The 25,760-nt window shown below is 40.6% G+C and overlaps 1 protein-coding gene across 3 annotated transcripts in view; it reads left to right on the top strand.

The window, feature by feature from the left end:
* Positions 1-2,392: 2,392 nt before the first annotated feature.
* Positions 2,393-25,760, top strand: part of asap1b (ArfGAP with SH3 domain, ankyrin repeat and PH domain 1b) — a 62,722-nt gene continuing 39,354 nt past the window's right edge. For all 3 annotated transcript variants that reach the window (XM_067577489.1, XM_067577488.1, XM_067577490.1), the window contains exons 1-2: positions 2,393-3,158; positions 25,419-25,491. In XM_067577489.1, the coding sequence (XP_067433590.1) occupies positions 3,033-3,158; positions 25,419-25,491 (199 nt within the window). In that variant the 5' untranslated portion in view covers positions 2,393-3,032. The remainder of the gene's footprint in view (positions 3,159-25,418; positions 25,492-25,760) is intronic.

Here is a 25,760-nt window from a genome sequence, read left to right on the forward strand (position 1 = left end):
GCAACCTGAACAACTTTGGCTGGTTCAAAAAGGTTTGTGACATCTCTGGGTTTGGGGATCATCTTCAGTGTTTGGAGGACTTGTGCAGACATTATGACAAACAGCAATGAAGCTAGTTTTAGAAAAGGGAAGTGGTTGATGTTCAGATCAGTTTTTTTGTTATGGCTACATATTGTATTACATGTATATTGCAGTGCATATTTTAGTAGTGTGTGGTTGATAGCTGTATAAGACCTGACTGACTTGGAGAGAATGGAGTTTTGAATGAATTGAATCTATTTAAGAGGTCAATTAACTCAACCACATATATTCTCTCAGAGCTAGAAACCAGAAAACCAGGGATCTAACCTGTAATTTGAGAGATCCGAAGCCGAAATTATATTCAATCTGCTGACAGTGACAGACTCAAAAATGTTTTTGGAAAATCTATATATGACATGAATATAGTAACACTCACTGAACTCCCAGAAAATTCACTGCATCTATCTTCTAAGTGACAGCTAGTCAGTTTAATTCATACTATAGGATGCATTAATATCTGACAGTAGGAGACATTGACTCCAGACTCCAACTGTTTTGTTTTATCAGATCATGTCTATGCTGGTTTAGGAAAATGAATGTAGGTTGATAGTGATACACTACTGGATAATTAATTTGGTTAGCCGTTACCAAGTTTTCAGACCAAACTTTAAAACAGTGGCACTACCAAAACAGACTACTATCCTTTAATGACATTAAACTGAGAGATATAGTGATAAAATGTCAATATATAGACACATTCTCACAGTTCAAACCAGTTTAATGAGAGTAACGTTGCGTGCGTCATTACGGTAAAAACTACCGTTATCTGTCATTACGGTAAAACTACCGTAATATCTCATTGGGGTAAAACTACCGTTACATGTCATTACGGTAAAAAACTACGAGGAAACGCAACTAAGGTTTTCAACTGTTAGTGATTAAAAGTAGCTTGTGTTCAATTTTGTAGCTTATTGAAAGCACACATTGGCCAAAATGACATTATTTAGGTGGGCTCCTAGGCGTCTAATAATATTCTGGACAGTGAATACCCCGCTATTTTTCCCTTAAAGTAAAATAAACTAGCCATTACTGTGTTTTTTTCTGTAGACCGTTGCTTTCAGTTACAGGCCCAACTGTCGAACAGCTCTCTCTGCAGTCAAGATTCCAGATCACGCATGCGCAGAGCGCCTCTTCGTCTCAGTCAGCCAGGCGAGGTGGGTGGGAGAGAAATGCGTCAAGTTGCTGTCAATGAATATAAAACACTGGAAAATGGGTGATCTTAACTTCAAAATACATTTAAAAAAATCTAGCCTGACGATACCTGCTTTTACAAAACGGCTGCATCGCAACTGCTTGTGTGCATTATGAGAATAATTTGCATCCATGTCATCAGAAGCTCTATTTATCGATCCCTTAATGTTTTGTTTACATAAAAAAAAAACATTTAATGTTTTTTTATTGTTACATCTCATTACACAAGTATAAGAGAGTAAAAATCTTATGTTTCAGCTCCTCAATAATGCAGTAAGGAAAAAAAGAAACTGTTGAAATATAAAAGCAATAGATTAGTGTACAAAAAAATAAAATACATGAGTGTATGTATGTATTCAAATGTAATTACTTATTATTACATTACAGTTAAGATGCAATACACACAGGCATGCTTTTGGAGAGAAAGTGGACCTTTCGCCTGCAAACCTAAAAATGTAGCACAGGAAACAGACCTTTCTTGGTGCAATAGGTCAGAAGATGGGTGTAATATTATATGCATAGAACATGTTGAACTTTGCCCCACTTTGTGGAAAAGTGGTGGTTTAGTCAACCACAACATCCTGGGAAACACTAACAAACTGTGACTAAAGGTGGAAACTATTCTCTCAAAAATATGTATGTTCTTCTTGTTCCTTCAGTTTAGGGCTGGGCAATATATCGATATCTTGACATGAGACTAGATATCTGCTTAGATTTTGAATATCATAGTATTGTAATATGGCATAAGTGTTATCTTTTCCTGGTTTTAAACCCTGAATTACAGTAAAATGATGTGATTCTCTGAATGTACCAGACTGTTCTAGCTGTTCTATTATTTGCCTTTACTCACTTAGTCATTATATCCGCATTATTGATTATTATTCATCAAAAACCTCATTGTGTTAATATATTGTGACTGTGATATAAACTCATATGTTGATTAAAAAAACATTTCGCAGCCCACTGTGTTAATAAATATATGAGACACCAACTATTAACTCACTTATTGATTAAAAGATAATTGAATTGTGGTAAAACAGGAAATTTAATGTTGTGAATTTTATTTTGAAAATCACACACGGAAGCCGAACCTTTCCCTCGCGCGAGCTTGTCACTGAGTCTCTGAGAAGCTCGAGCGCGGCCGAGCAGGAGAGAGTGGCGGTGAATGTGTCTGCGGCAGCGTTTAGCGTTTAAAAAACATAAACTACAGCCGAAGAAGAGAGGACCAAACCCCGCTGCAGCTCGAGACGACCTCGGCAGACCATGGACTATGATAAATTTTAGACAGAGGCTGGTAACGGCGGGCTGTTTTGACGACAAGCGGCTTATTGAACATCTGTAGAGCATAATGAGGGCGTCCGCTATTCTTTACGGTGGTTTTTCCTCCGAGGTTTAGTCAGACGCAGAGTGACACTATTTATAAATGCGTCGCTTTTAGACATCCTCTCAAGGAATAGACACACCGAGGGGGACACAGCCTGCAGAAATTTAGCTAATCCCCCCCCCTCTCATGGCCCCTGGGGAACAGTGAAGTCATTTGAGAAGTCACACGTCTTAATCATCTCGATAGTTTTGCGAGGAAAAATCGGCTTTCCCTTCCATCATCCACCAGACTCCCCCCTCCACCACCACCACCACTACTGCTTTCTATCTGTTTTTGTTTTTTTTTGTTTTTGTTGTTGTTTTTTTTAATCTTACATGGTTTTGTCCTTCTGAGCATTTATCGCCAACCCTCCCGTGGGCATTCTCTCCGTTAAAGGATGCCGGATCAAATATCGGTGTCCGAGTTTCTCTCGGAGACAACAGAGGATTACAATTCCCCGACAACATCCAGCTTCACCACCCGACTGCAGAGCTGCAGGAACACAGTGAATGTGCTGGAGGAGGTAAGGCCACCAAGAGCTGCATGATGGATGGATGGATGGATGGATGGACGGATGGATGGTTGAAGATGCCTCATTAAACAACACAACCAAAGAGACTAGATTATATCTGTTTTAAAGGGGCCACAGTCGCCTGGGGTCTTAAAATATATATATGACATGCTTTGGTCACAGTACCCTTGCACAGCCAACTGTAATGAAAACACACCTGTCTTTTAGGGGTGGAGATGAGCTGTGCAGCCAGGACTTCATGCAATTAACCATAAATTCAACTGGTGATGTTTGACAGCCTAATAATAATGCAGTACTATCATGAAAACCTCTTTGAATGAGCAAAAACAGCACCTGTTGATCTGCAAGCTGCTTATTTAATTCCGCAAAATGCATTTTTATTGTTGCACTGGACTAAAAATGCACATTTCTTGACACAGTTCATACCCACAGCTGTGTGGGTGTGTGTTGGGGGGGGGGGGGGGGGGGGGGGGGGGGGGGCTGTCCTCAATTGGGGAAAAAGCTGAGTTTTGGGTCTGTGGTAAGGTTAGGGTAAGGGTAAGGGTTGGGCAAGTTAGGGTAAGTCTCCAGGAAATGAATGTAAGTCTATGTAATGTCCCCAGAAGTGACCTAGGACTCCGTGTGTGTGTGTGTGTGTATGTGTGTGAAGGTGAACTCTCATCTTGTGTGTATTTGTGAATCTGCTGCTCTTTCTTGCCAGATAGAGTAACAACAGAGGAGGGGGGGTGGGTGGCTTTAGTGGAAGAGTGCAGGGAATAGAAGGATGTGCACTCAGGCCTGCAGCTCTCTGTGTTCACTATTACATAACTCACAGCTTCAGAGCATGCTGCCAGGCTGTAGCAGTGTGTATGTGTGTGTGTGTGACAGAGAGAGAGAGAGAGAGAAAGACCTCTTCTAGTCACTGGCAGTCAGATCTGGATCTAACTGTTAAAGGATTATAAAGATCCTTCAGTGTCGCTGCACTTAAAACTGATCAGTTTCATCCCGCTAAAGTGAAATATTGCACGGAAACACACATTCACCTCCTTACGGTTTGATGCTGTGTCACCTACGATCATGTAGGTGAAGTGTAATTAGGTCATGCAGGTGGCGTTTGACGTGTATGCCTCTGTTTTTTTTTTCCCTACCTCCCCACCCCCACCATCACCATCCACTGGCGTCCTCCCCGCTACGATTAAATGGAGCATCAAACCAGGGAAGCACACACCTTCACTGTTCCCTGCTCGTGCCAAAACGTGACCTCATTTCCCACTTTAAAACACATCTAGCTGCGGATTTGAATGACTTCAGGCTCTCGATGTTTAGTGTAATCTGTCATGTAGGGCAGAAGAATTGACCAAATGATTCCCGACTTTCCATTTATGCTGCTTTAGAGTGAGTAAATGGGGTTTATTTGTCGTTAAATAGCTGCAGCGCTCACACGGAGGGGTTGAGATGAGCAGGACAGTAACCAAAGATGGTTTGTTCATGAGAAAAAAAACTCTTTTTAACATACTAACAGCTACTACAGCTCACAGTCAGCGCTATCCATCACTTCCAATTTCCATCTTTTACTAGTTTATTATATCAGAATTAAGCCTGAGCAATACAACGATATGTTTCGGTGATAGATACTTGATGCAAACTGCCACTAAAGCACATAACGAATACGCAAAGTTCGGTTGCATGAACAAACCCCAAGCGTGCTCCCTCGCTGGCTCATAAACAGCCTATCATATCCCTTGATGACGGAGCGTGCTACGAATGACAGCCAATCATTGAACAGGCGTGTTGTTCGGTTGCACCGTCGACATGTGACACAACAACAGAAACATTGCGGAGCGAGAAAATCAGCGTACGCGGCGAGGAAATTGTTGATAAAGTTTTCAATTGTCGTGTTAAATTATTACCTGTGTGCCTTGATAGATGAAGTGGTTACATTCAAGCTTTTCTCTCCTGGTCTTTATTAAAAACAGGTCATTAAAAACGATCAATTATCGATATCAACTGAAATGAAACACTTTATTATGATAACTTTTTCAGCTATATCGCCCAGCTGTAATCGGAATAATAGAAAATTTACCAAAACAGAACCAGGGCTGTGTTTATTCTGAGCCCCGGAGCGCAGTTTCTTTCTGTCTGCTGACTGTAACAAGGAAAAGGCTCGCATCATGAATCACCTCTCTGGCTCTGTGCCTCTGAACCGAGAGACTGCAGCACAAACGAAAAACATCTGTTGGAAGGGCGGCCATGTGCGCCGGGCTTCAGTAGCCGCTCTGGAATTTTTTGCAGAGATCACATGACAGGGAAGACCATTATGCTGGCACCGTAGCACTAGCGACATGCTCCTCCGCTGTTTAAACAAAAAGGCAAGATGCTCCTTAAACATTTCGGCGAGGATAATCAGCAGAACGCCTCTTGGGTAACTCAAACTGGGATACATCCTTCAGTTGCAGGCTGTGGCAAAACACACAGGCAGCCAGCCTAAAGCCACAAATACTGTTAGATTAGTGTGTGTTTTATAAAATTAGCTACCCTGTTTGATCTCTGCATAGACACGCAGGGACTCACTTGCATCATGCACCCAATAGAGCTGGTGCAAAGAAGTGAAATTGCCTTTGGCGTCTCTTTGCCTGAAGAAGAGTTGGTTTAAAATGTCCTGGATTTCTGCTGAGCTCCGAGTTCCTGTCCTCAAACTTAAAGCGTTCATCCCCCCCTTTTTTTTTTTTTTTTCTCTGAGTCATTTCCTTGGTATGTTGACAAGGTAAATTATGCAAAGGTACAGCGTGAATATTTAATGCTGTAACCCGAGGGGGGAGAGCGGACCCACAGGGGAGTTGTCATTCTCTGCGTGCTTCCACTGAGTCATCTGGAGGTACAAAGAAAGAAACCAAAAGGAAAAAAAAAAAAAGGTTGTGGCAGCATCATATCGTTTTAATTCAGCGCCACACATCAATTATTGATCACTGCAATAATGACACAAAAGTATTCATGACTCACCGGCCTCCGCCCTGTAACTTCTCTGTCTCTCTCTCTCTCCGTGGCGGCGGCAGCAGCAGCAGAGCACTCAAAGATGTTTACTGTTTACTCTTGGATCAGTGCAGAAATATGGAAAACAATGAGCAGTGAGGTGGAGAGATACAGTCTTAAAAATAACCTTTCTGGGTCAAAGAGATGGTGGTATTGTGTGTGTGTGGGTGTGTGTGGGTGGAAGACCGGAAGATGACTGATATGTCTGGGTTGTGTTTTGGTAACATCTTTGATGCAAAGCAGTAATTGTTGTGGAGATTTTTGCACCTCATTTCCCAGAAAGCCCTTGGCAGTCTATCTGTGTGTGGAGATCAGTGGGTTTTTTTTCTATTGGTGAAGTTTAAGGACATGAAGTCAGTGCTCGTTTACAGTATTTGTCTGTTCAGGTGAGGGCTGTAACAATTATGTGATGACAAAAGCCCACACATGTTCCAGAAACACTGTAAAATGTCAGAACTGGTTACCAAAAGTATTAAATTTAGACTCATAACAGAGAGAAGCAAGAAAATCTTTGGATTTGAGACGCTGTGAGTAAAAATGTTTGGTGTTTCTGATCTACTAGAGATGAGCGTCAGGATGGAAATGTCAGTCTGGACAAAGCCACATATCTCAACAGCTACCAGCCATACCGCCATAGAATTGTTTGTTAATTCTAGTTAATCCTAGCACTTTATTTGTCGTAGCCTACTTGGCAGACTACCATGAAATTGGCCAAAGCACATTGTGGCTACTAAAGGGGAATTTCTTTTATGATTTTATGACCGCTGGCCTTTTGTCAAGTGCCACCCTCAGAACATATTTGACATTTTTGGCCTCATACTACTGGTAAACTTTGAAAAAATAGCAAACTATGTATTATCTTAGCCTGTTCTTGGTTTCGGCCAAAGACTTTTGTAATGGAGTGTGTCATGAGCATCACAGCTGTGATTGGGTTTCTGAATGTCAAATCCTGTTACCTGGTAACAACATTAGATGTCAGAAGATGGTGAAAAATGTCGATCACCGTTTCCCAAAGCACAAAATGTAACCTGAAATGTCCCGAACAACAGGCCACAACCCAAAGATATCAAGTTAACTATGATTGAGGACTAAAGAAACCAGAAATATTCACATTTATCAAGATGGAACCAGAGAATTTTAGCATTTTTCTTTTAAAAAAAACAATTTTTCAACTAATCGATGTACGTATAACTGTATAATGTTCATTATGTTCACCATCTGTTTGCATGTTAGCATGCCAACATTTGCTTATGTGCACTAAACACAAGCTAGAGCTGATATTTGGTCATAAACCAAAGGACAAATTAAAATTGTGACTGTTTGATGACTATAGAGGAAATGACCGACTGACCAACACTGTCATCCATAGAGCCATAAAAAAACATAACTAAAATTGACATTGATTGATTTTCTGTTGGTTAATTGATCATTTCCAAAGTAGTGGAGGTTGCCTCAAAACTTCCATCTCATTCATGGAGCTTTGGCGGTGGTCAAGTGACGCTGTGTATTGAGAAAGTGGAAAAAGGAGAAAAGACAAGAAGAGACACAAAGTTAAAATACTAAAACTTGAACAAAGTTTTTACTTTATGTAACAGTTGTAATCAGGCGAGTATGTAATAGTTATTCAGCCGATGTGACATTGACATACAAAAATATCAATACATCTCTAATGCGTTTGACATAAACTACATGTAAAACGCACTTTTCCTCCCAAACACCAAAGAAGAGCGAACACAATCATTCGTCTCAACTTTCCATTCAGCCTCACAGAGAAACAGGAAATCTGACATCGGTTCATATGAAAACATCAGAGGTTATTAATCGAAATCTCTGACTTCGAATTTGACTGAATATCAGCAGCAGGCACTTGCTATTCCCCCCGGGGGGGGGCATGTATTGTCTTCCCCTCTACCCAACAGATGGTACTTTGCGTCATTGGGTTTGCTTTCCTAAACCGCAGAGAGCCATAGCAGCAAATACAAGGGAAACCCTCACTGCATCGGCATTCCTTTGAGCATGCCTCTCACACCACATCACATGGGTCGGACCAGAAAAAAATGTTGACTTTTCACAGTCATTCTATTGAAGCGTGGCTGAGCTTGACCTAATAGGCAGAGGCCTTTTATATATTTTACTTTTTATATAACCGCCTTTTCAATCCAAGCATTTCACGCTTGTACAATTTAAAGACTCTGATGCTGTCCTGTATGTAGGAAAAAAAAAAAAAAAACTGAATGAGGAGTTTTATTCCAAACCGCTGCATATTTATATTGGAATGAAAATCATTGCCTTGAAGTCGTCATTTGTTTATTCTCAGGTTGTAAAAAGATCCAGTTTGTAAAAGTCCAATATTATTGACATAAGCAAACTGACATTCCTACTATTCTTTTAAAAATCTCTTGTGTTTATTTATATTTTATTGGTGTTACTTGAATCAGTGGCTGGAACAAAATTTTTTTTTTAATGGTGCCCTGTGGAGTTTTCTTGTAAACTAACTAAATGCCACCGTCCAAAGAAACCCACATATCTCCAAATTTGGTGATTTTTGAATTTTTCAGATGAACCGAAGGGTGAAGTTTTCCTTTATGGCTTGAGAAAATTGTTCCTCTGCAGCTAAATATAATCTTAAAAACCATTTGATTTGCTGAAACATGCATTGTCACAAATCTGAAAACCGGGCTGTTTTTATTGGCTCGTGAAAAGTTGACACTATGGAGATATGTTTGTTTATTTGGGCAAAAAGTTCTGTTCTCATGCAGTTTTTTTTTTTTTGCCCACCAAAACACATTGTGTGTATCATTGAGGTCTAACAAACACGTTGAATGCGTCTCCTTCATTGTACAACATGTGCAAAGCTAATTTTTCAAACATATTTTAAATGGTGCGTCGTTAGCGGTTTTATTCTTCTCTGGCTTTGTTGGGGAACGGCCGAGCGTTACCGTCACCAGCTGTTGAACAGAGAAACGACATGTGAACAACTGCAGGATGTGAATCGCAAGTGAGTCCTCCAGCATACAAACAAAGCGTTCACACACAACATTCCTGCATAGTGCTACTATGGATGCTGTGGAACAATGTTTGAGTCCCGTATTGTTTGTATTTTGTGTTTTATTATCACACGTTGATGCCACAAGAGCATCTTTGGCTGACTGCAAAACGGAGAAATGCATATGTGGCGGTGAGGCGCTGTAAAGTGTAAGTTCTATCATATATATCATATGTATGATGGATTATCTCTTATCTATAGCCCTGAATATATGAAACCATCTCTGATACTTTTATTATCAGTCAGTGGAGGTTTCAGGATGTTGTTCACTGCCAGAATTATCTTAATTAAGTCCCTGATAGTCTCATGGGTGAATAATAACGTTGAAAAGACACTAGCTGAGATCTTGAAAGCAACTGTGACTTTCAGAAGACGCTAAGACACAACGTCAGGATTGTGAACGTGCAAACTTGTTTTGGAATGATTCTCCACAGGACCCGAGAGGTGATGGAGCGGTGGTGGTCACCGAGGTGTCCGATAGCCGCCTCTCGGCTCTGCTATTGGAGATAAGAAATGCCTTCAACATGTTTGTGAGACTTTACAGATTCACATGATGGATTACAGTGGAAAATGCTCAAAGTGAACAACAAAACAGTGTTTGTTTTACAATAAAATATCAGCAGGATTCGTTTAAATGAATCTACTGTGTGTGTTTTTTGTGTTTATTCATAAAAGTGGTGTTTCTTTTAGGATTCAGAAGCAAATTGGATAATAAAAGAACATATAATATAACATACTGTGACCTGAATGACTGAGAATCTCCACAAACACAATAAAACAGACACTATCTGTTAATTATGTTCATTTCAAGTTGTTTGATGGTTCGTGCTAGATTGGATCAGCTAGAGGGACGATTTGTGTAACTAACCCTAACCATAACCCTGACCTTAACACTGACCTTAACCGCACTAGTGAGCGTTCGGTCCTCTGGCTGATCCAACCTAGCATTTAAGGCTGAACGATTCCGAAAAAACATGTAATTGCGATTATTTTGACTGATATTGCAATTGTGATATGATTTGTTAGATTTTGTTCTGTAGAATATGATGTGTAGGCCGGGACATCTCTGCAGCACGACAATATTTAATTTAAAATGGTATTTCAACACATATTTCGCCTCCTGTCATTTGAAAACTGCAGGAGGCCATATCGTGTTGACCTCTACTAGCATTTACCTTGTTTGACTGGAGCGTCCACAAGCACCTGAGGCTACAGCCCAGATGACACGTCATGTGAGCCTTCAGCCCCGTCACATGTGATAGTCCATCAATAAGCAGTTTATTCTACCAATTTACAGACTGTTTGGTCATATAGTATTAAAGGAGTTGAATCTCTGGTCATTCTTGATCTGGAAACTACCTGCAAATCATATTCAAGTGTTTTCAGTGTAATGAAGTTTAATTTCAGTTTATTGTTTCAAAGCTAATGTGTTTCGCCTGGTGAGTTATACTTTAATTAACACTTATTATAATCAGTTTGTACCACGTCCCTGTCTGTTAATGAAGTGTTGAGCACTTTGGAGGATTAAAAAGACAAACATTGTTATATTTTTGCTGTTTTATAGGTTTAAATTTGAAACACTAATAGATCCTATAAATAGATAGATTGGAACGGATTATTACTTTGGTTTTTTCCTCTCACCTTTTTTGTCCTTGCTTGATTTAGTTTAGTATTTTTGGGCTGCTTTTAGAAACCCTCCACGCCCCCCCGCCACCGCCACCACCAGAAACGAGGCAAAGACTATGAATAATTCAAAAGAACGAGCGAGACGGGTTTTTTATCATACTTGGCTTTACATAACAAAAACCGAGTGCTGGCTATTTAAGGCTCCATTCTGCAACATTCGCAACCGAGGAACACAGCTGTGTCAGATTCAATTATTAATGAAGTTGTGGCTTTTTATTCATCATTTGTCCCTCGTGTCACTAAACCCACTGAATCATACGGTGTGAGAGAATGGGAGCATTTTTCGTCCCTTGGCACCGTTACTCACATGACATCTTGTTCCAGTTTTAAAAAAAGAGTCGCAGTGGTCATTTGCAAGATTCTCAGTCTTGATTTTGTACGTTTTCAGTGCCAACTAAGCGGTGGTCGCCATTTCCCAGAGATCATTTGGTAATCAATATCACTAGTTTTGTTTCCTTTGACTTCCTGTTGATGAAATTTGAAGTTTTGTAGATAAAGTTTTAACTTCCTGCAGCAGCAAAACTGACATTTTTATGTATATATGGCAATTCATACCCTTTGCCTTGAAGCTTTCGTATCATCCATGAAACTATTACAGCAGTGTATTGAGTTAGAAGAAAAGACAGGAAGTCGAAATGGACGTTATTTCAATTTGAAAGCATTTTGACTGCTGTGTTTCGGCAGGAACTCTTTGCTAGCAACAAGCTAGCAGCTAAAGTGCGAACGTATTTAGCAACGGCAAACCCTGCTAGCTTGTGCTAACGTCATGGGAAGAAAACTGACACGGATATTCCAACATGGGAGCTTTCAGTCGTAATTCAATTTATTTATTTACACGCTAAATGGAAGTGAAACCTGAATTTGCTGTTTCATTGTGTTACATATTTGTAGATGTTCATTATGAGGCTGCAACTGACGATTATTTTTGTTATTGATTGTCAATTACGTCAATATTTTACTTGTTTGGTCCATAAAATAACAGAAAATGATTAAAAATGCTGCTCACAGCCTCAAACGATGTCCTCAAATGTCTTATCTTGTTGACGATAAGAAAAATATAGGAAGTCTGCAGTCATACCCTTTAAGTGTAACTGCCAGCAATCCTGATTTTGTGCTTGTTTTTCTTTTCTTTTTGACACTTTAATAGCTCTTTTCAATAAGTGCTTTAATTAATATGTGGTTGGCACAAACAAGGATATGTACCAGTGGCATAACAATAGGGAAAGTAGTATTTATTAATTTAGAAAATGTACTCTTTATCTTAAACAAATGCTATTCTTATCCATTTTTTTCCATTAATCATCAGAATAACCTTGAGAATACTAATTGTCACAGCGCTGGCCTTCGTCTCAACCTTCATTTGCAAGCTGACACACTTTTGTAAGGCATCACTTGCAGACTTCCTCAAGTGTCATGTAGTCGTATCTGCACACTGTCTGGTAGCTGCATTGACGGCACGCGCTCCTTTAGAGATTAAAATGGCCGTCGACGAAGCAAGACATGTATCTGCCTCTGAGGAAGGCTGCTGACAGATGTGAACACTGACCCACTCTTCCTCACCTAAATCTGGGGGAAGAGCAGAGGGATCAGAGTGCCAGAGCCGAGTCTGGTCGGGGGGCTAATCCGCTGCCAGCTAATAGCCCTTGATGATATACGCAGTGCAGCTGTGGCAGGAAGGTAGGCCAACAGCTGTGGCCCACAGACCGATTATCAGATTTCAGCCACAGACGGCAAACAAGCCGACAAACAAGCAACACAACACGGTGTCACCTCCCGCTGCGGGACAGACAGAAAACAAATTAGAAAATAGCTCGGAGGGTTTGTTTGTGTTTATAGTGGGAGATTTAAAGGAAAATTCCCCCCCCTGCTTTGGATGCTCTTTTATTTAATGTATCATCGCTCTGTGACGCTCAGTGCATTCCTGGAGTTTTTTAGTGATGATGTGTTGGGATTTACCACCTTCCCTGAACATACCACATTGAACTTGGAATTTCCTCCCAACTCGGTAAAATAGAGTAAAAAAAAACTGCATTTTCCCTTCAGGCTATTTAACTAAGTGATGACAAAAGCACATGACCGACCTCATACTCCATCAAAAATACAAACAAATAAACTTTACTGGGTGGCTTAAACACATCAAAGTTGTTTTTGCTTTTTCACTTCAATTCTGCAGATGATCTGAGGACATCTATAGTAGAGCTACAGCTTATATGTTTAATTTGATTACTGATTAATCTTACAGTTCAATTGTTATAGAGAGGGAATAATGTGTTTTACAGTTTCAATGATTATAAAACAACAATAAGGGACAAGCGCTTCTTGGAAGCCATCATACATTATTTAGATTAGATTAGATTAGATTTATTGTTGTCCATCGTAAACCAGTACAATGAAAGGTAGTTTGGCATCGAACAAGAACAGTAGCAATCTGCTTATAGATATATATAGATATGAATGAATGATACTAAGAGGTGTACACAGAATAAATAATAGTATGTACTGTAGAATGAATGTAACTACGTAACAGAAAACCATTATGTACAGTTTAATACAGGTGGGACTTATAATAAGAGTTAATACAGAGCAGACTATGCAAATACAGTTGGCATGAATCCATGAGTAGCAGTATCTAAAGAGTGTTTTTCTTAATGACCATCATCCACCCCTCGTTTGCATAAAGTGTTATATGAAAGCACCAGTCAAATATATGACAGTTGGTTTTGATGATATCATCCAGCATTGACATGTTGAGTATTTTAAACCTTATTGCAGAGACTCTAATATTACTCTTTTCCTTTTACTTCAGCTGGAATGAAAGAACCACAGATCCCCTTCATCCTCCTTTTTTTTTTTGTTCATCTTCTGTGGCTCTTTGTTTTTCTTCTTCTGCGATAATATCAGCGCGGTGGTAACATTGTTATCCTGAAGGACTGCCCCCGCAGAACCAGGAGACCGTGTTGTCCTGTGACGGCTGTGCTGTCTTGTTCTGGCCTGAGGGGTAAACAGTGCATCTCTGTCTGTGATCTTTGATGGTGTTTGGCCCTGGACCGTGTCTGTGTGTGTATCTGTGCATGTCGATATGTGTGTGTGTGTGTGTACCGCAGCTAAACAATTGATGCAGCTTTTTTCAATGCTGATTTGAATGCTACCTCTCCCAGAAAAGCCAAATGCCTGCTGAGGTCATTCAGGCCCACAAGAAAGGCGCTGTCAGTCCTTTCAAGACGAGTTGTTTACCTCTTTTTCCAACACGAAAAGTGTTGCATCATTTCCTTTTTCCACCTCATGACAGCAGCCGTCTAAGCTCCTGTCACTACTCTTTGTGCGGGGGGGGGGAAACAGAGTGTAAATGTGCATGAACAGCTTTTGTTGTTGTGCGCCACAATATAAAGACTCACCGATATTTCTGTTCCTCTGTATGTCCGGTCGCTTAAATGTCTGAACATCCAAATGGCCGATGGGAGTGGATACACCTGTGGTTTAGCTGGTCTCTCACACGGCCCATAAAGTGTGAAATCCGAGACTCATCTGCAGAAAAACTTCAAGGAATGCTGTAAAGCGCTCTGCAGAATCCGCGCCTGTGACTTTGGCCAAAGGGCTCATGACCGTGCGGTGTGAAGGAACGTTACTCAGAGGCTAAGAAAAAATAATGTTACTTGTGATCGTGCGTGTTTACGAAGGAGCACATTCTTTGGCCGTGTGCCCTAAAGATTTACAGCGCGGGTGGCTGACTGGTTGGTAGGACGCGGCAGCTGGGAGGCTTATCAGCTGATCAATGATGAGATAAAGATTAGTGATAAAAGTCGACTGCTTAGAGGAGTTTATTTTTCTTTTCTTTGATCGGCCTGTACAGTTACAAAAGACAGATCTTGGTGTTTTGCCAGCTCTTCCAGTGTAATATTTCTCCTTTACTATGTCATAAACGATCAGTACTCAAACATTCAAAGTATTTGTATTTGTATTGTAAGTATTTGAAGTTTTTTTTTGTCATTGGTTGACGTGTATTGAAACAGCTTAACTTTAAAAAGGTCGGGTGAATACATTAATAATGTGTTTGTCATCAGAGTTATTGATTAACAATATGACAACACTTAAAAAAGTAACTCATAGAATTCACAACGAGATCCATTCAATAGTTGTTCTAGAGCTTTTAATCATATCACATGATCTTCCTCGGCAGATGGAGTTGTCATGCAACAAAATTAATGTTTTTTTCTGATTTTTTTTTTTTTTTGTCAGTTGCTGTTTACAATGTCAACTTCAGATGTCAACATTTAAGCCGATGTAGATGAGAATCTCAACAAATGGAAATTTGAACATCTCTTCCTCCTTCCTCGCTGAGGAAGATCTTGTTACGTGATCAAAAGCTGCAGAACACCTTCTCCCTGAAACTTGTGGTGACATTTCATTCTGAACTTTTAAGACTGAACTTTTGCTTTATCTTCAACACCATCATTGATCGCCTACTTTAGGTGGAGTAGTTTCACATTTTTGAGGTTTGTGGGCGAAAAAAGCCACCTCTTTTGAACTGGAAATTGACATGGAGGTGGCGAATGTGTTTCCAAAAGCACGTCGTCTTGTCTCTTCCTGTGTATCATTAGGTGTAGCGCTAAGATGAGCGATTATGGACAATTAATTGGAAAAAAAAAAGAGAATAGATTCCAATCTTGAAATGATTTATCGTTTTAGTAATACACAGTACCACAGCAATGTAGCTGTTGTCACTGGATGAGTTATAGTAGATTTATGTGGTTTTCTGGATACAGATGACTCAGCAAATCCTTTTTTAAAGGTTTAGAAGTTTCCAAATCCAAGATTAAGTTATATGTCTTAACATGTCTGTTGTTCCCCTTTAGGATGGAGCAACAACCGCTCCTTTGACATGGACTAGATCATCAATCATAGTGAGAGTCAATAGAGCAATTGGTAGTAAATAAATATTATTTAGTGGCAGCACCTGATAGATAGCGGTTTTGTCAGTTTTGTGGTTCAGATCTACCCTGAAACAGAAACCTTTTTGCTCTGCTGCTGTTTGTTTTCTGCATAAGGAGGATGCTAGCAGCCATTTTTCAATCATCAGCTGTGAGTTCCTCCCACTATTCTCCTGTCGAAGGCCGTTAATAGAGGCGCCTCAAAACAATTTAACAGCTGTTTCACATGAATAATGACTTCCTTACTGGTAAACATAATATGCATAAAGGTAAGCTGCTCGTTTGATGTTAGGTGAGCACAATCTAATGTAGCACAGCGTGGGTGTGATTGTGAAAACATGCACATTGCTCAAAAACAAGTGGTGGGCTGCGTGAAAGCGAGCATCGCGGGGGGAAAGCCACCAAAAGAAGTGTGAATTTACCACTGCTGCATGCATTGTTCAACTTTCTCGCTGGCCACATGCATGCATGTCAGTTCCCCTGCTGAGTATCTGTAGATATGCTGCAAAATGTTAGCATCTTTGCAGCTCAGGAAGTTGACTTGATCCACTGTGTGACTGCAGAAAACTCACCACTGCAGAAGCACCCCGGCTGAGCAGCTCCTTTCTCTCCCTGGAAATGTAAAGCTGGACGCTAAGAGCAGCAATATATAATGGAACAATCTCTGACTTGTATTGACTTCCCTAATTGTGGGCCATGATTTTAACAAAAGATAAAAGTATGCAAACTAATGAGAGCAGATATCTTGCATGAACTGCCGGTGCAAAAGTCACATTAAGGAAGCTTAACAGAGGTCTTGCATGTTTTAGCCCATAAATTATGTACATATTCGTGTATACTTCATGTCACTAGCGACCTTTTACCAAAGCATCCTGCAGGTTTTTTAGCAGTCATTGTTTTTAGTTCATTTAAGCACAAAATGAAACTCAGCTTCCAGAGCTCCTAAATTTTTTTTCTCGAGATTGCTAATTCATCACGGTGAATGATTTAGGTCGCGTTATACTTTGTCAGTGTAACATAATCATCACATGGCGATGCAGCTGTGAGCAGGGACTGTTGAAATTTCATTGTGGTTTGGACTTCCTTGTGGGACATTCAAGTGCTAATGGGAGGTTGCCACATATGGGAATTGAGAGTTGGCAGCAGTAGAGCAATGCATCTATATGCTCTGTTGCTGGGAAATCTAATCTAGAAGACAAAGACGGCTGTGCAGTTTAATTAAAATATATTATAATTCTCCTCATTTCCAATGTGTAAGGGTGTCTGAAGATATTTGGGTTTGTTGGTTGAAATGATTTTTAATTTAAGGTTTATTCTGAAGTAGTTATCACCATTCAAGTTGTAAATGTTATAAACCTATATCATTTAAGGTAGTGGTAAAATGTGGTGGCATTGGGAAAAAATGCCCTAAAACAATAAGAAAATGTGTGTTCATTTAAAAAAAAACGATAATTTGACATTAAAAAGTTGCTCACTCAAAGTACATGAATGTAGCAGCAAATTAGCTCTTTCCAACACTACAATAATGTAAAAAAATGCCAACTTATTGTTCACTCTGTCAAGTTTCAGTTCTCTATAATTTCATTTTTTATACTAAAGGCTCCCTGCAAAGTAGGAAAAGTGTATCTGAAAACATATGTTATGCTTTAGAGAATTGTCAGCGGTGGTTGTGTGAAGTAAAAACGTGGAAATCACTGGTTTGGCCCTATTTTTTTTAAGTGCTGCTTTGTCATTTTCCGTTTTGAGCTTTTAGCCTCTGCAGCCAAAGTGATGGCTGCAACGCTGGCCTCTCACTCGTGACACCGTCCTCCGTTGTGGACCCGTTTAGAAAATGTGAGTAGGTGGAGAGAGAGAGGTTTTAAGACTCAGAGTTTTTGTCTCAGAACAAAAAGTATGGACTAAAATAAGCTTTGAATTGCAGAAATATTGGCATGTGGTCAAGTGATTGCTGAATTTGCTGCTTTTGATGAAGAACTCTGGGATCCCTCTGCAGAAATATTATGTTTATATTGAGTATGAGGAGGTAAAAATGTTAGTTAGGACACTTTTAAACCTCCTCTGTTGCAGTCCTTTCAATAAAAGAGTTCATGTTCTGGGATCCTTAACTTCAAAACTTCAAACAAAAGAAAAAAGATGTAGTCTCGCTTAATCCCAGTCATTTCAGTTGCCATGTCAGATACACTACATCGGTCATGTGGTCGTCCTGATACACCTCTTAACCAAAACCAAAACCACTGGCAGGCAGGGGATCACACTCTTCAGCACCGTGTGTGAGAAATAGGCCATCTGACCTCAGCTGCTTTTGGAAATGTTACATCCTCTCATTTTTCCCATTCCACTCGGAGAGCTGAAGGCTTCTCCGGCTGCGGGCCCAGAGAAAGGGATGTGCATTTGTTTCCTGCCAATGAAAATGGTTCCCCACCCTTCCTGCTTGAGTCATGCCACATAGACTCGACCGACCGACAGACAGACAGACAGACAGACTGCACTTATCTTTTCTATGAGTTCTTACCTCTGACAAGTAGAAGAAAGACTAGTCAGTGAGCACTAGAAGAGCTTTATTGCTGTAATAGACATAAATATTTTTGTCTTCAGAGTGTATTTTTATTGTTTGCAATTGTGCAGTTTTGCATAAGGAGCAAAAGTTAAACATAGTTGGTGTGGAGAATTTAAAAAAAAACTGATGATCTGGTCAGTAACTTTCATTCTAAAAATGCCACTGCAGATGTTTTTTAGCCCTGCGTCTTGGCTCTGGGGAAGTCCTTTGGTAATTGTGCCCTTTCCTGTTTTCTTCCTCAAGCACATAGTCAGCATGTTAACATTTCTGAGAACCTGGGTGTCCGCTCTCTCTGCGGTGGGTGAGGAGTAAAATCTGCCACAGTGGCACAGCCGATTCCCAGAGCGCCGCTGACAAACACAGAGCTGGCCGGTTAGTCAGAGCAGCTTCCCGCAAACTCCTCGGTGAAGAATGTTGAGCCGGCGCGTGAGACGGCCCCCCGATCACGTCTCCTTGGTAACTGCACAGACAGTCTGCCAGCGCGATGCCAAATGCCGGGGTTGGAGGAGAGAAGAGTTCAAGGAGCTTGGGAAGGATGAGTTCAAGGGAGGAAATTAGAAAGATGACTAAACACACTATGAAAGTGACAGAGCAGTAATCTCAAGAGTGGATCAGCGAATGAAGAAAAACTCCTCACAGACAGACAGTCAGTCAGTGTTTTGTTTTTTGTTCCCCAGCTGTCAGCGCAGAGCAGTTGGTGTCATTAGACGAAGTGCTGCCGACCCAGGACAGGACACTGACAAGCCTGGCCGCTTCCTGCTTCCTGTCAAAGGACGGGTGCAGGGGAAACGGCAGGGCTGCTGAGTGAGGATAAGGCTTCGGGCAGGAAGCGTTAAGCTGAGACAGCCTCCAGTCAGTCATGCCCAGTCACTTTAAACCACCAATTCCTCCGGAGGCTTTGACCTCCCGGGCATGACTGTGTGAGGTTGTTTGGGAACCAGGAAGTCAGCCCCATTGCCCCCATCGGTCAGATATTTGGAGACTTTTGGTCCTTTCTGGCATTATTTGTGTTTAACTGTCAAATAATTAAGTTCATTAGCTGATAAAATCCCTGCAACTATTTTTAACTCACATTTCTCCTACTTGAAACTGGAGTCAGGTCTTACAGAAAGGGACGGAGCCTTCTCCTCTGCTTTGTGTTTCCTCAATCGCTTCACCTTCCACCCTTTGATCGCTGAGAGTTATTTAAAGGTATTTTTTATCGATGAAATGGTTTGTGCGGCTGCCAACTGCTCTTCAGGCTGCTGAACCGCAATTTATCACAAAAACGGGTCCAATTTCTCACTCAAACTGAAACGGAAAGAAGTCGTTAGCTAGAGGTGGACAATGCAACAAACTCTCTGGTCATCACGTCATGTTAAAGCAGGAGACATTATTAAGGGTAAATAACAAGCGTTTATTATGTGAATTAAAGCTGAAACGATTAGTCGATTAATTGATTAGTCAGTCGTCTTTTAATTCATTACTGAATTTATTAATTGTGTGAATCAAAAGCAAAAAAGCCAAAGAATTACAGCTTTTTCTTTGTTGTCTATGATAATAAACTGAATATCTTTTGGGTTTTGGACTGTTTGTTGGATAAAACCAGCAGTCTGAAGCAAAGACAGCAAGTTCACGATCAAACATGAGATGGATCTGATTACGCTAGATAGACGCTAGTATCGATACACAAAAAGGACAATGTAGGAATCAATTTGCTCTCCTTTTTGACCCACGATTGGCATTTCTTGCTTTTACAAGTGAGAATTTACCTCAAGAAAAATGGCAGAGGGGTTTTTTATGCCTCCTGACTTTTGATATTAAGACATTTTATGAACTTAAAAGGCGCCCGTGGTGCTCATGCTGTTTAAAATCCGGTCTTACTGAGGCACCATACACCGCTGCCCACACTTTACATCCCTTTATGTTGACCCTTGACCTCTTTAGCTCCATCTTTGACAGGCTTCCACTTAAAAGCATTCTGACACTGACATGTTGACTTTCACAGCACAAATGGCTCTTTAAGATAGATATTTCTCAGTGGAACAGCACACAGCCATGAAATGTACTTTATTCTTTCCTTCTTTTTCTCAGAGGCACTAAATAAATCGTCCATATGCATCACTTGCTGTTTGGGTGGAGAGACAAGCGACCGCAGATGTTTTGGCATTGTCACACTTGCTAATCCCCCTGGATTGAGTGGGAGCTCGCCATTGGTTGCTGGCAGATAAAAACAATCCTTTGACTATATTCAATAGTTGTCGGCCTTTTGGAAAGCAGAGTTTGGATGCATTCTTGCCTGTTGCCAAGGGTTTGCAAAGACCGTGTGCCAAGACAGCGCTATTTCATTGATTTTTTTTTTTTTTTTTTTATTCTCCTTGAAAAGCTGAGAGAAAACAGCCATAAAAAAGCTCATCTCTCCTAGTTACATCAGTCACATTTAGCATCAAAATAGGGCTGGTCAGTGTATTGCTATTTTAGTAATTCGGTTGGATTTTTTATGCCTAAAATTAACAATATAAAGCAAGAAATAAATCTGATTTCTCTGACTTAGTAATGCGTTGAAGTATGGGCAATGTAACCAAAAAAACTAAGCTAAAGATGAATATGTAGAGGGTTGTTCAAGCTGAATATTTAATTAAGAGCACAGACAGATTGGATTATGGGTGACCCTTTGGTGGCGTTGCCAGCTGCTCTCAACATGAGCACCACAAAGGTCAGTGTGCTTGCTCAGCCTGTTTTGTGCTCTTCATCCTAATCAGCACACAGCTCTACAACCTCTGAATAATCACAGATTCACTTCGGAGGCGTTTAACTGCAGACTGACTCGAACTGAGGAAACGCGGCTTGTTAATGAATGTGTTTGCGGTGTAACACAACATGTCTAAGCACTTAGATGGCGGCTGCTTGAAACCACTGTCATAAAGAAATTAATAAATCCCAAAGAGAAGATGAGTTAGAGTACATGTCTGGATTAAGTTTTGAAAGATCAGTTTATTAACCAAACAAATGCACATAGATAGTTTTAATAAATAGATAGACTGGACAGAGCAGCACATAGCAGGCAAAGATTTGTCAACAGAAAAGTAGAAAATTAGATGATTGGAAGTTATTGCTATGAAAAAAAGGCTTTGAAGTTTCATTTCTTTCAATAAAATATGTTCTTTTGGTTGCAGCCTGAAGCACACATAACACACACAGTAAGTTTCCATACCTGATATTTTGCAACCAGAGGGATATATTTCAGGTGGTGGTTTGCTGTCTTCCCTATTAAAGACGCTTAAGTTGCTAATTTGATTGAGACAGGGAAGGTTTTGTTTGTTTTTTCAGTGGGGTCAGGCAGCTACGGAGGGCTACATGGACCTATTGATGCTAGTACGGTGGCTAGCTTTGTGCTAACCTAGCTAACCTAGCTGATGAGTGATGTTAGGTGCTTTCTCAAAGCCTCCTCTGTGGTGACGAGTAAGCTAACAGATGGACAAACAGTCAGCGTCTGGTGACCAGGCTATTAGCTTACTCACATTAATAGTCACAAGAGAGGAATTTTCTGAGTAAAGTGAGAAGCGAGTGAGTGGTGTGTGACACTGCGTCAACTGCGTCTTTTATGAGGAAGGTGTGTAGCTATACCTCGGCGTGAGCATCACACAACACTGGCTGGAGTGATAATATTGACAACCGAGGTCATGATGCCACTCTGGGCTAGCAGGTCATTGTAACTTAATATCCATGATATCCACCAACACTCACTTCAAATCAGATTCTTCCAACTTTTTAGCTGTAATAATCTTCAGCTCTGTTCCTGCGATCCTGCTGCTGTTACAGATGTCTGAACTCGCCACGGCCCCTCGACTCGACCTTGGACTCTCCTCCTCCGTCGAGCTGTGATTTTCTTGGGAAACAATGTTTATTAAAGGTTTGCTAAAAAACAGAAATATTATTTAAACAATGATATGAGTCAGTTTTAAAAAATCTACCACCCTTATTTACACAAATGGAGCGAACCACTTGACACAATGTTGAGGCAGTTTATGCTCCAAGGCTAGATATTTATTAATTTGCATTCCTACTAAAGGTCAATGTGACTTTTAATCTTAGAGAACCTGGATCGCAGTTTCGCTTTGTCTCTCAGTAGAGGCCTCTGAGGCTAATGTTGAGAGAGAAAACAAGGGTTATGTGATAACCTCAAGTTTTACATCGTTTAAGTATGTTTTCATAACATTTGAAGAATTTCATTAAAGTTATTATCTAGATAATATCATATACAGAGGCAGTAGATAACAGTATACAATCATCATACTGTCCCGAGTCTGTTCGGGCCACTGTAAAGCCAAACAGACACAGGACGGAGTAATGAGGCGGTGTAGGGAGGTATTGGGCAGCAGAGTTTGTTCCCATGTGCAGGGGGATCAAAGGGCTTGGCCCAGGCAGGAAAGGCCCTGTGGCGACAAACTACCGCTGCCATAATTGGGGAAGAACCATGTAAAACTGTCCAGAGGAGGCCAAGGACAGCTTAATTACGTTGTGAAATTTAATTAGCCTACTGTTGTGTGCGTGCCTCCGTTCTTAACCGACTGACCTTGATGTAATGGTGTTTTTGCTGGTGTTTATCATCTATTATGAGCAAACATGGCAGAGTTATGGTTTCATTCCCTGCGGTTAAAACGGACTGGATAAGAAATGTTTGTACTGTCAGGATACATTATGATGAAAACCACCAATACTCGCTGTCTGGCTCACATTTTAAATCACTTAGCTGCGAAGAGAAGTTATGCAGGTGTGTGTTTGTGCTGCTCGCGCTCAGGTTTTCTGAGAGTAACAAGCCACTCCGATTATTTGAGCTCTTCTCGCAGTATCTGAAATGATAATAAACGTCATGAGGACAGATGGCGTTCAGGATGACAGGTGATTCTCATGTCGTCGCTGTGCCGCTCGCTGGGAGAAGTCTCTATGGTTGTTTAGCTCGCAGCGGGGACAAATGCTTGACCTCAACATTGTTGTAAATGCTCTCTCCATGCGTCACACTAAACAAGCCAGCTCCAATAAACAAACATCTGCCTTTCATTTTATCACTCTGTCATTAAGGATTGTAATCGGCTGCTAAATAACTGCCAGAAACTTAAATATAGAAGGTGCTGTGTTGGAAGACTCGGGGGTTTTAATCATTAGATTAAACATATACAGCACCAGTCAAAAGATTGAACGCACTGTGATGCACGATGCCGGGCAAATCGAATGGATTTTTGTATTACCAGCATGATATAATGTAGAGTAAAAACCAATTGATTGTTGCTCGCTGTATTTATTGGTTGTGGGGTCATTGCGGTTCCTGGACTCAGTTTCATTTCTGGTTCACTCGAGGAGGATCATTTCCAGTTGGTGTTGCTGATTTAAAAAAATGCTTTTTTCTTTGATATATATCCAAAGAATATAATCCTGCCTGCAGCTCTTTCACTAGAATTCATCTGTAAAAACATTAGAAGAAGGTTTTTCTTGACAACTGTTATTTATTGGAGTAATTTTAACGGTTTCTATAAATAGAAAAAAAAAAACAACTGAAACTCCCAACAACTGACATCTCACCTGACTATCTGATTAAAGTGGTACATGCGGTGTATGAATCACACCCTTCGGGTTCAGATGAGGTTTACGCATCACCAGTCGCACAATCAAGCGATTGAGATTATGAGAGACACTTTGTTTACTTTCGTTTTATCGTCAACAACGTGCTACACTCACAGCATTATTCACATACAGTGTGACGATATAACGCTTCTCTTAACCCAAGTAGCGACGGGGAAAAGCTACAAAAATAGAATAAAAAAAGGCCACACAAGTGAGGCTATAAAATGTAAAAACCTGAAAGTGTCATCTAGAGAGGTGAGATACTAAGAAAGAAACGATATTGAAATGAAAATGGAAGCTAACAAATACAAAAAAAAAATTATGAGGTTGAAAAAGAAGACTGTAAATCTAAAGGGCTATAATAACATTTTGAGTTAAGGGGTCATTAAAATCTAACATTTCACTTAATTCAGGATCCCAACATGCCGGTGTTTAGGTTTAATCAGACCACAAATCAAACACGCAGCACCCAGACAGTTTAAAACACAACCAGCTCGCAGATTAGAGGGTCAACCTGTCAGCGATGTGATTCCTATATGAATGACGAGGTGTGTGTGTGTACGTGTGTGTGTGTGTGTGGTGTAACTTCAGATGTAGTCGATGTTTTCTCTGGCGAAAGAGCGAGCCGAGCGATAAGACCAACATGATGGGTTTTTCTTGCATGTGAGGTTTATGATGATGAATTTTCCTTGTGTGAAGCCGTTTTTTGTTGTTTTTTTTGTGGGTGGGTGGGGGGTGGGGGGTGGGGGGGTGGGGACGGTTAAAGCAGTTCAAGGGTCACACGAGCACATCTTTGTCTTAAATATAGAAACAGTATGAATCATCGTTAAACGAGGAGCCGCTACCACTTGTGCGGTGATCTATAGCGTCTGTGAAGTGGGTTTTGTTTTTTTTCCTATTTGTATTGGTCATTATTTGAATTCCCTGGTGCTTTAGATACCGGACTCCGAACATTAATCACTGAAACTGTAAGGAAGTGAGACAGATGACTCACAGTAACAATAGGTCAGTGGCAGTGTTTATTTTTTTGGCATTTAAATGTCTCATTGTGAATAATTATAAATAGCCGGATAAAATTAGATATACTGCCTATTTATTTTTTCCCTGTAAGACGACACAAAGGATTCACTCCAGCAGGGCAGCTGTGTCGAAATAATGATTCATGCCACGTTCAAGTCAACCACTGTATTGTGAGCACTCTGTCCACATTAGGTTTATGGAGTACGCATGCTTTGAATTACAGAGCAAATATTGGTGTTTTTATGCCCTAAATCCTCAACGCCGGCTGCACCGTTACAACAAAATAGGTTTAAACTATAAAATACCCTCGCTGCCTTTTGTTCTTAGAGGGTGAAACCACTTCAAATGTTTTTTAAAAAACATCCTCTGTCCCGCCCCCCCCCCCTCCTCCCCTGTTTCCTCAGGCGTTGGACCAGGACCGAACCTCCCTGCAGAAGGTGAAGAAGTCAGTCAAGGCCATCTACAGTTCAGGACAAGGTGAGACAGCCCAGTTTCTAAATTTATCAGGCCTGAATGTGCTTCAGCCGACGGTCGGGTACACGCTCACTACTCTTTCCAAAACAAATCCCCAGATGAAAGCCTATGATTTATTAAATATCTCTAATAAAAATGAGGATTGTTTTTTTTTTTGTTTTGTTTTGTTTTTTTTTCGTCTGGAACATCGCCTTTTGTGGGACAGATGGTGTTTTGTGTATGTATCCAGGCTGTCCCAGAAACCAACACCTGAGTTTGTTTTGCTCGTTGCT

This window comes from Thunnus thynnus, chromosome 21 (assembly GCF_963924715.1).
Source record: "Thunnus thynnus chromosome 21, fThuThy2.1, whole genome shotgun sequence".
NCBI classification, from domain to species: domain Eukaryota; kingdom Metazoa; phylum Chordata; class Actinopteri; order Scombriformes; family Scombridae; genus Thunnus; species Thunnus thynnus.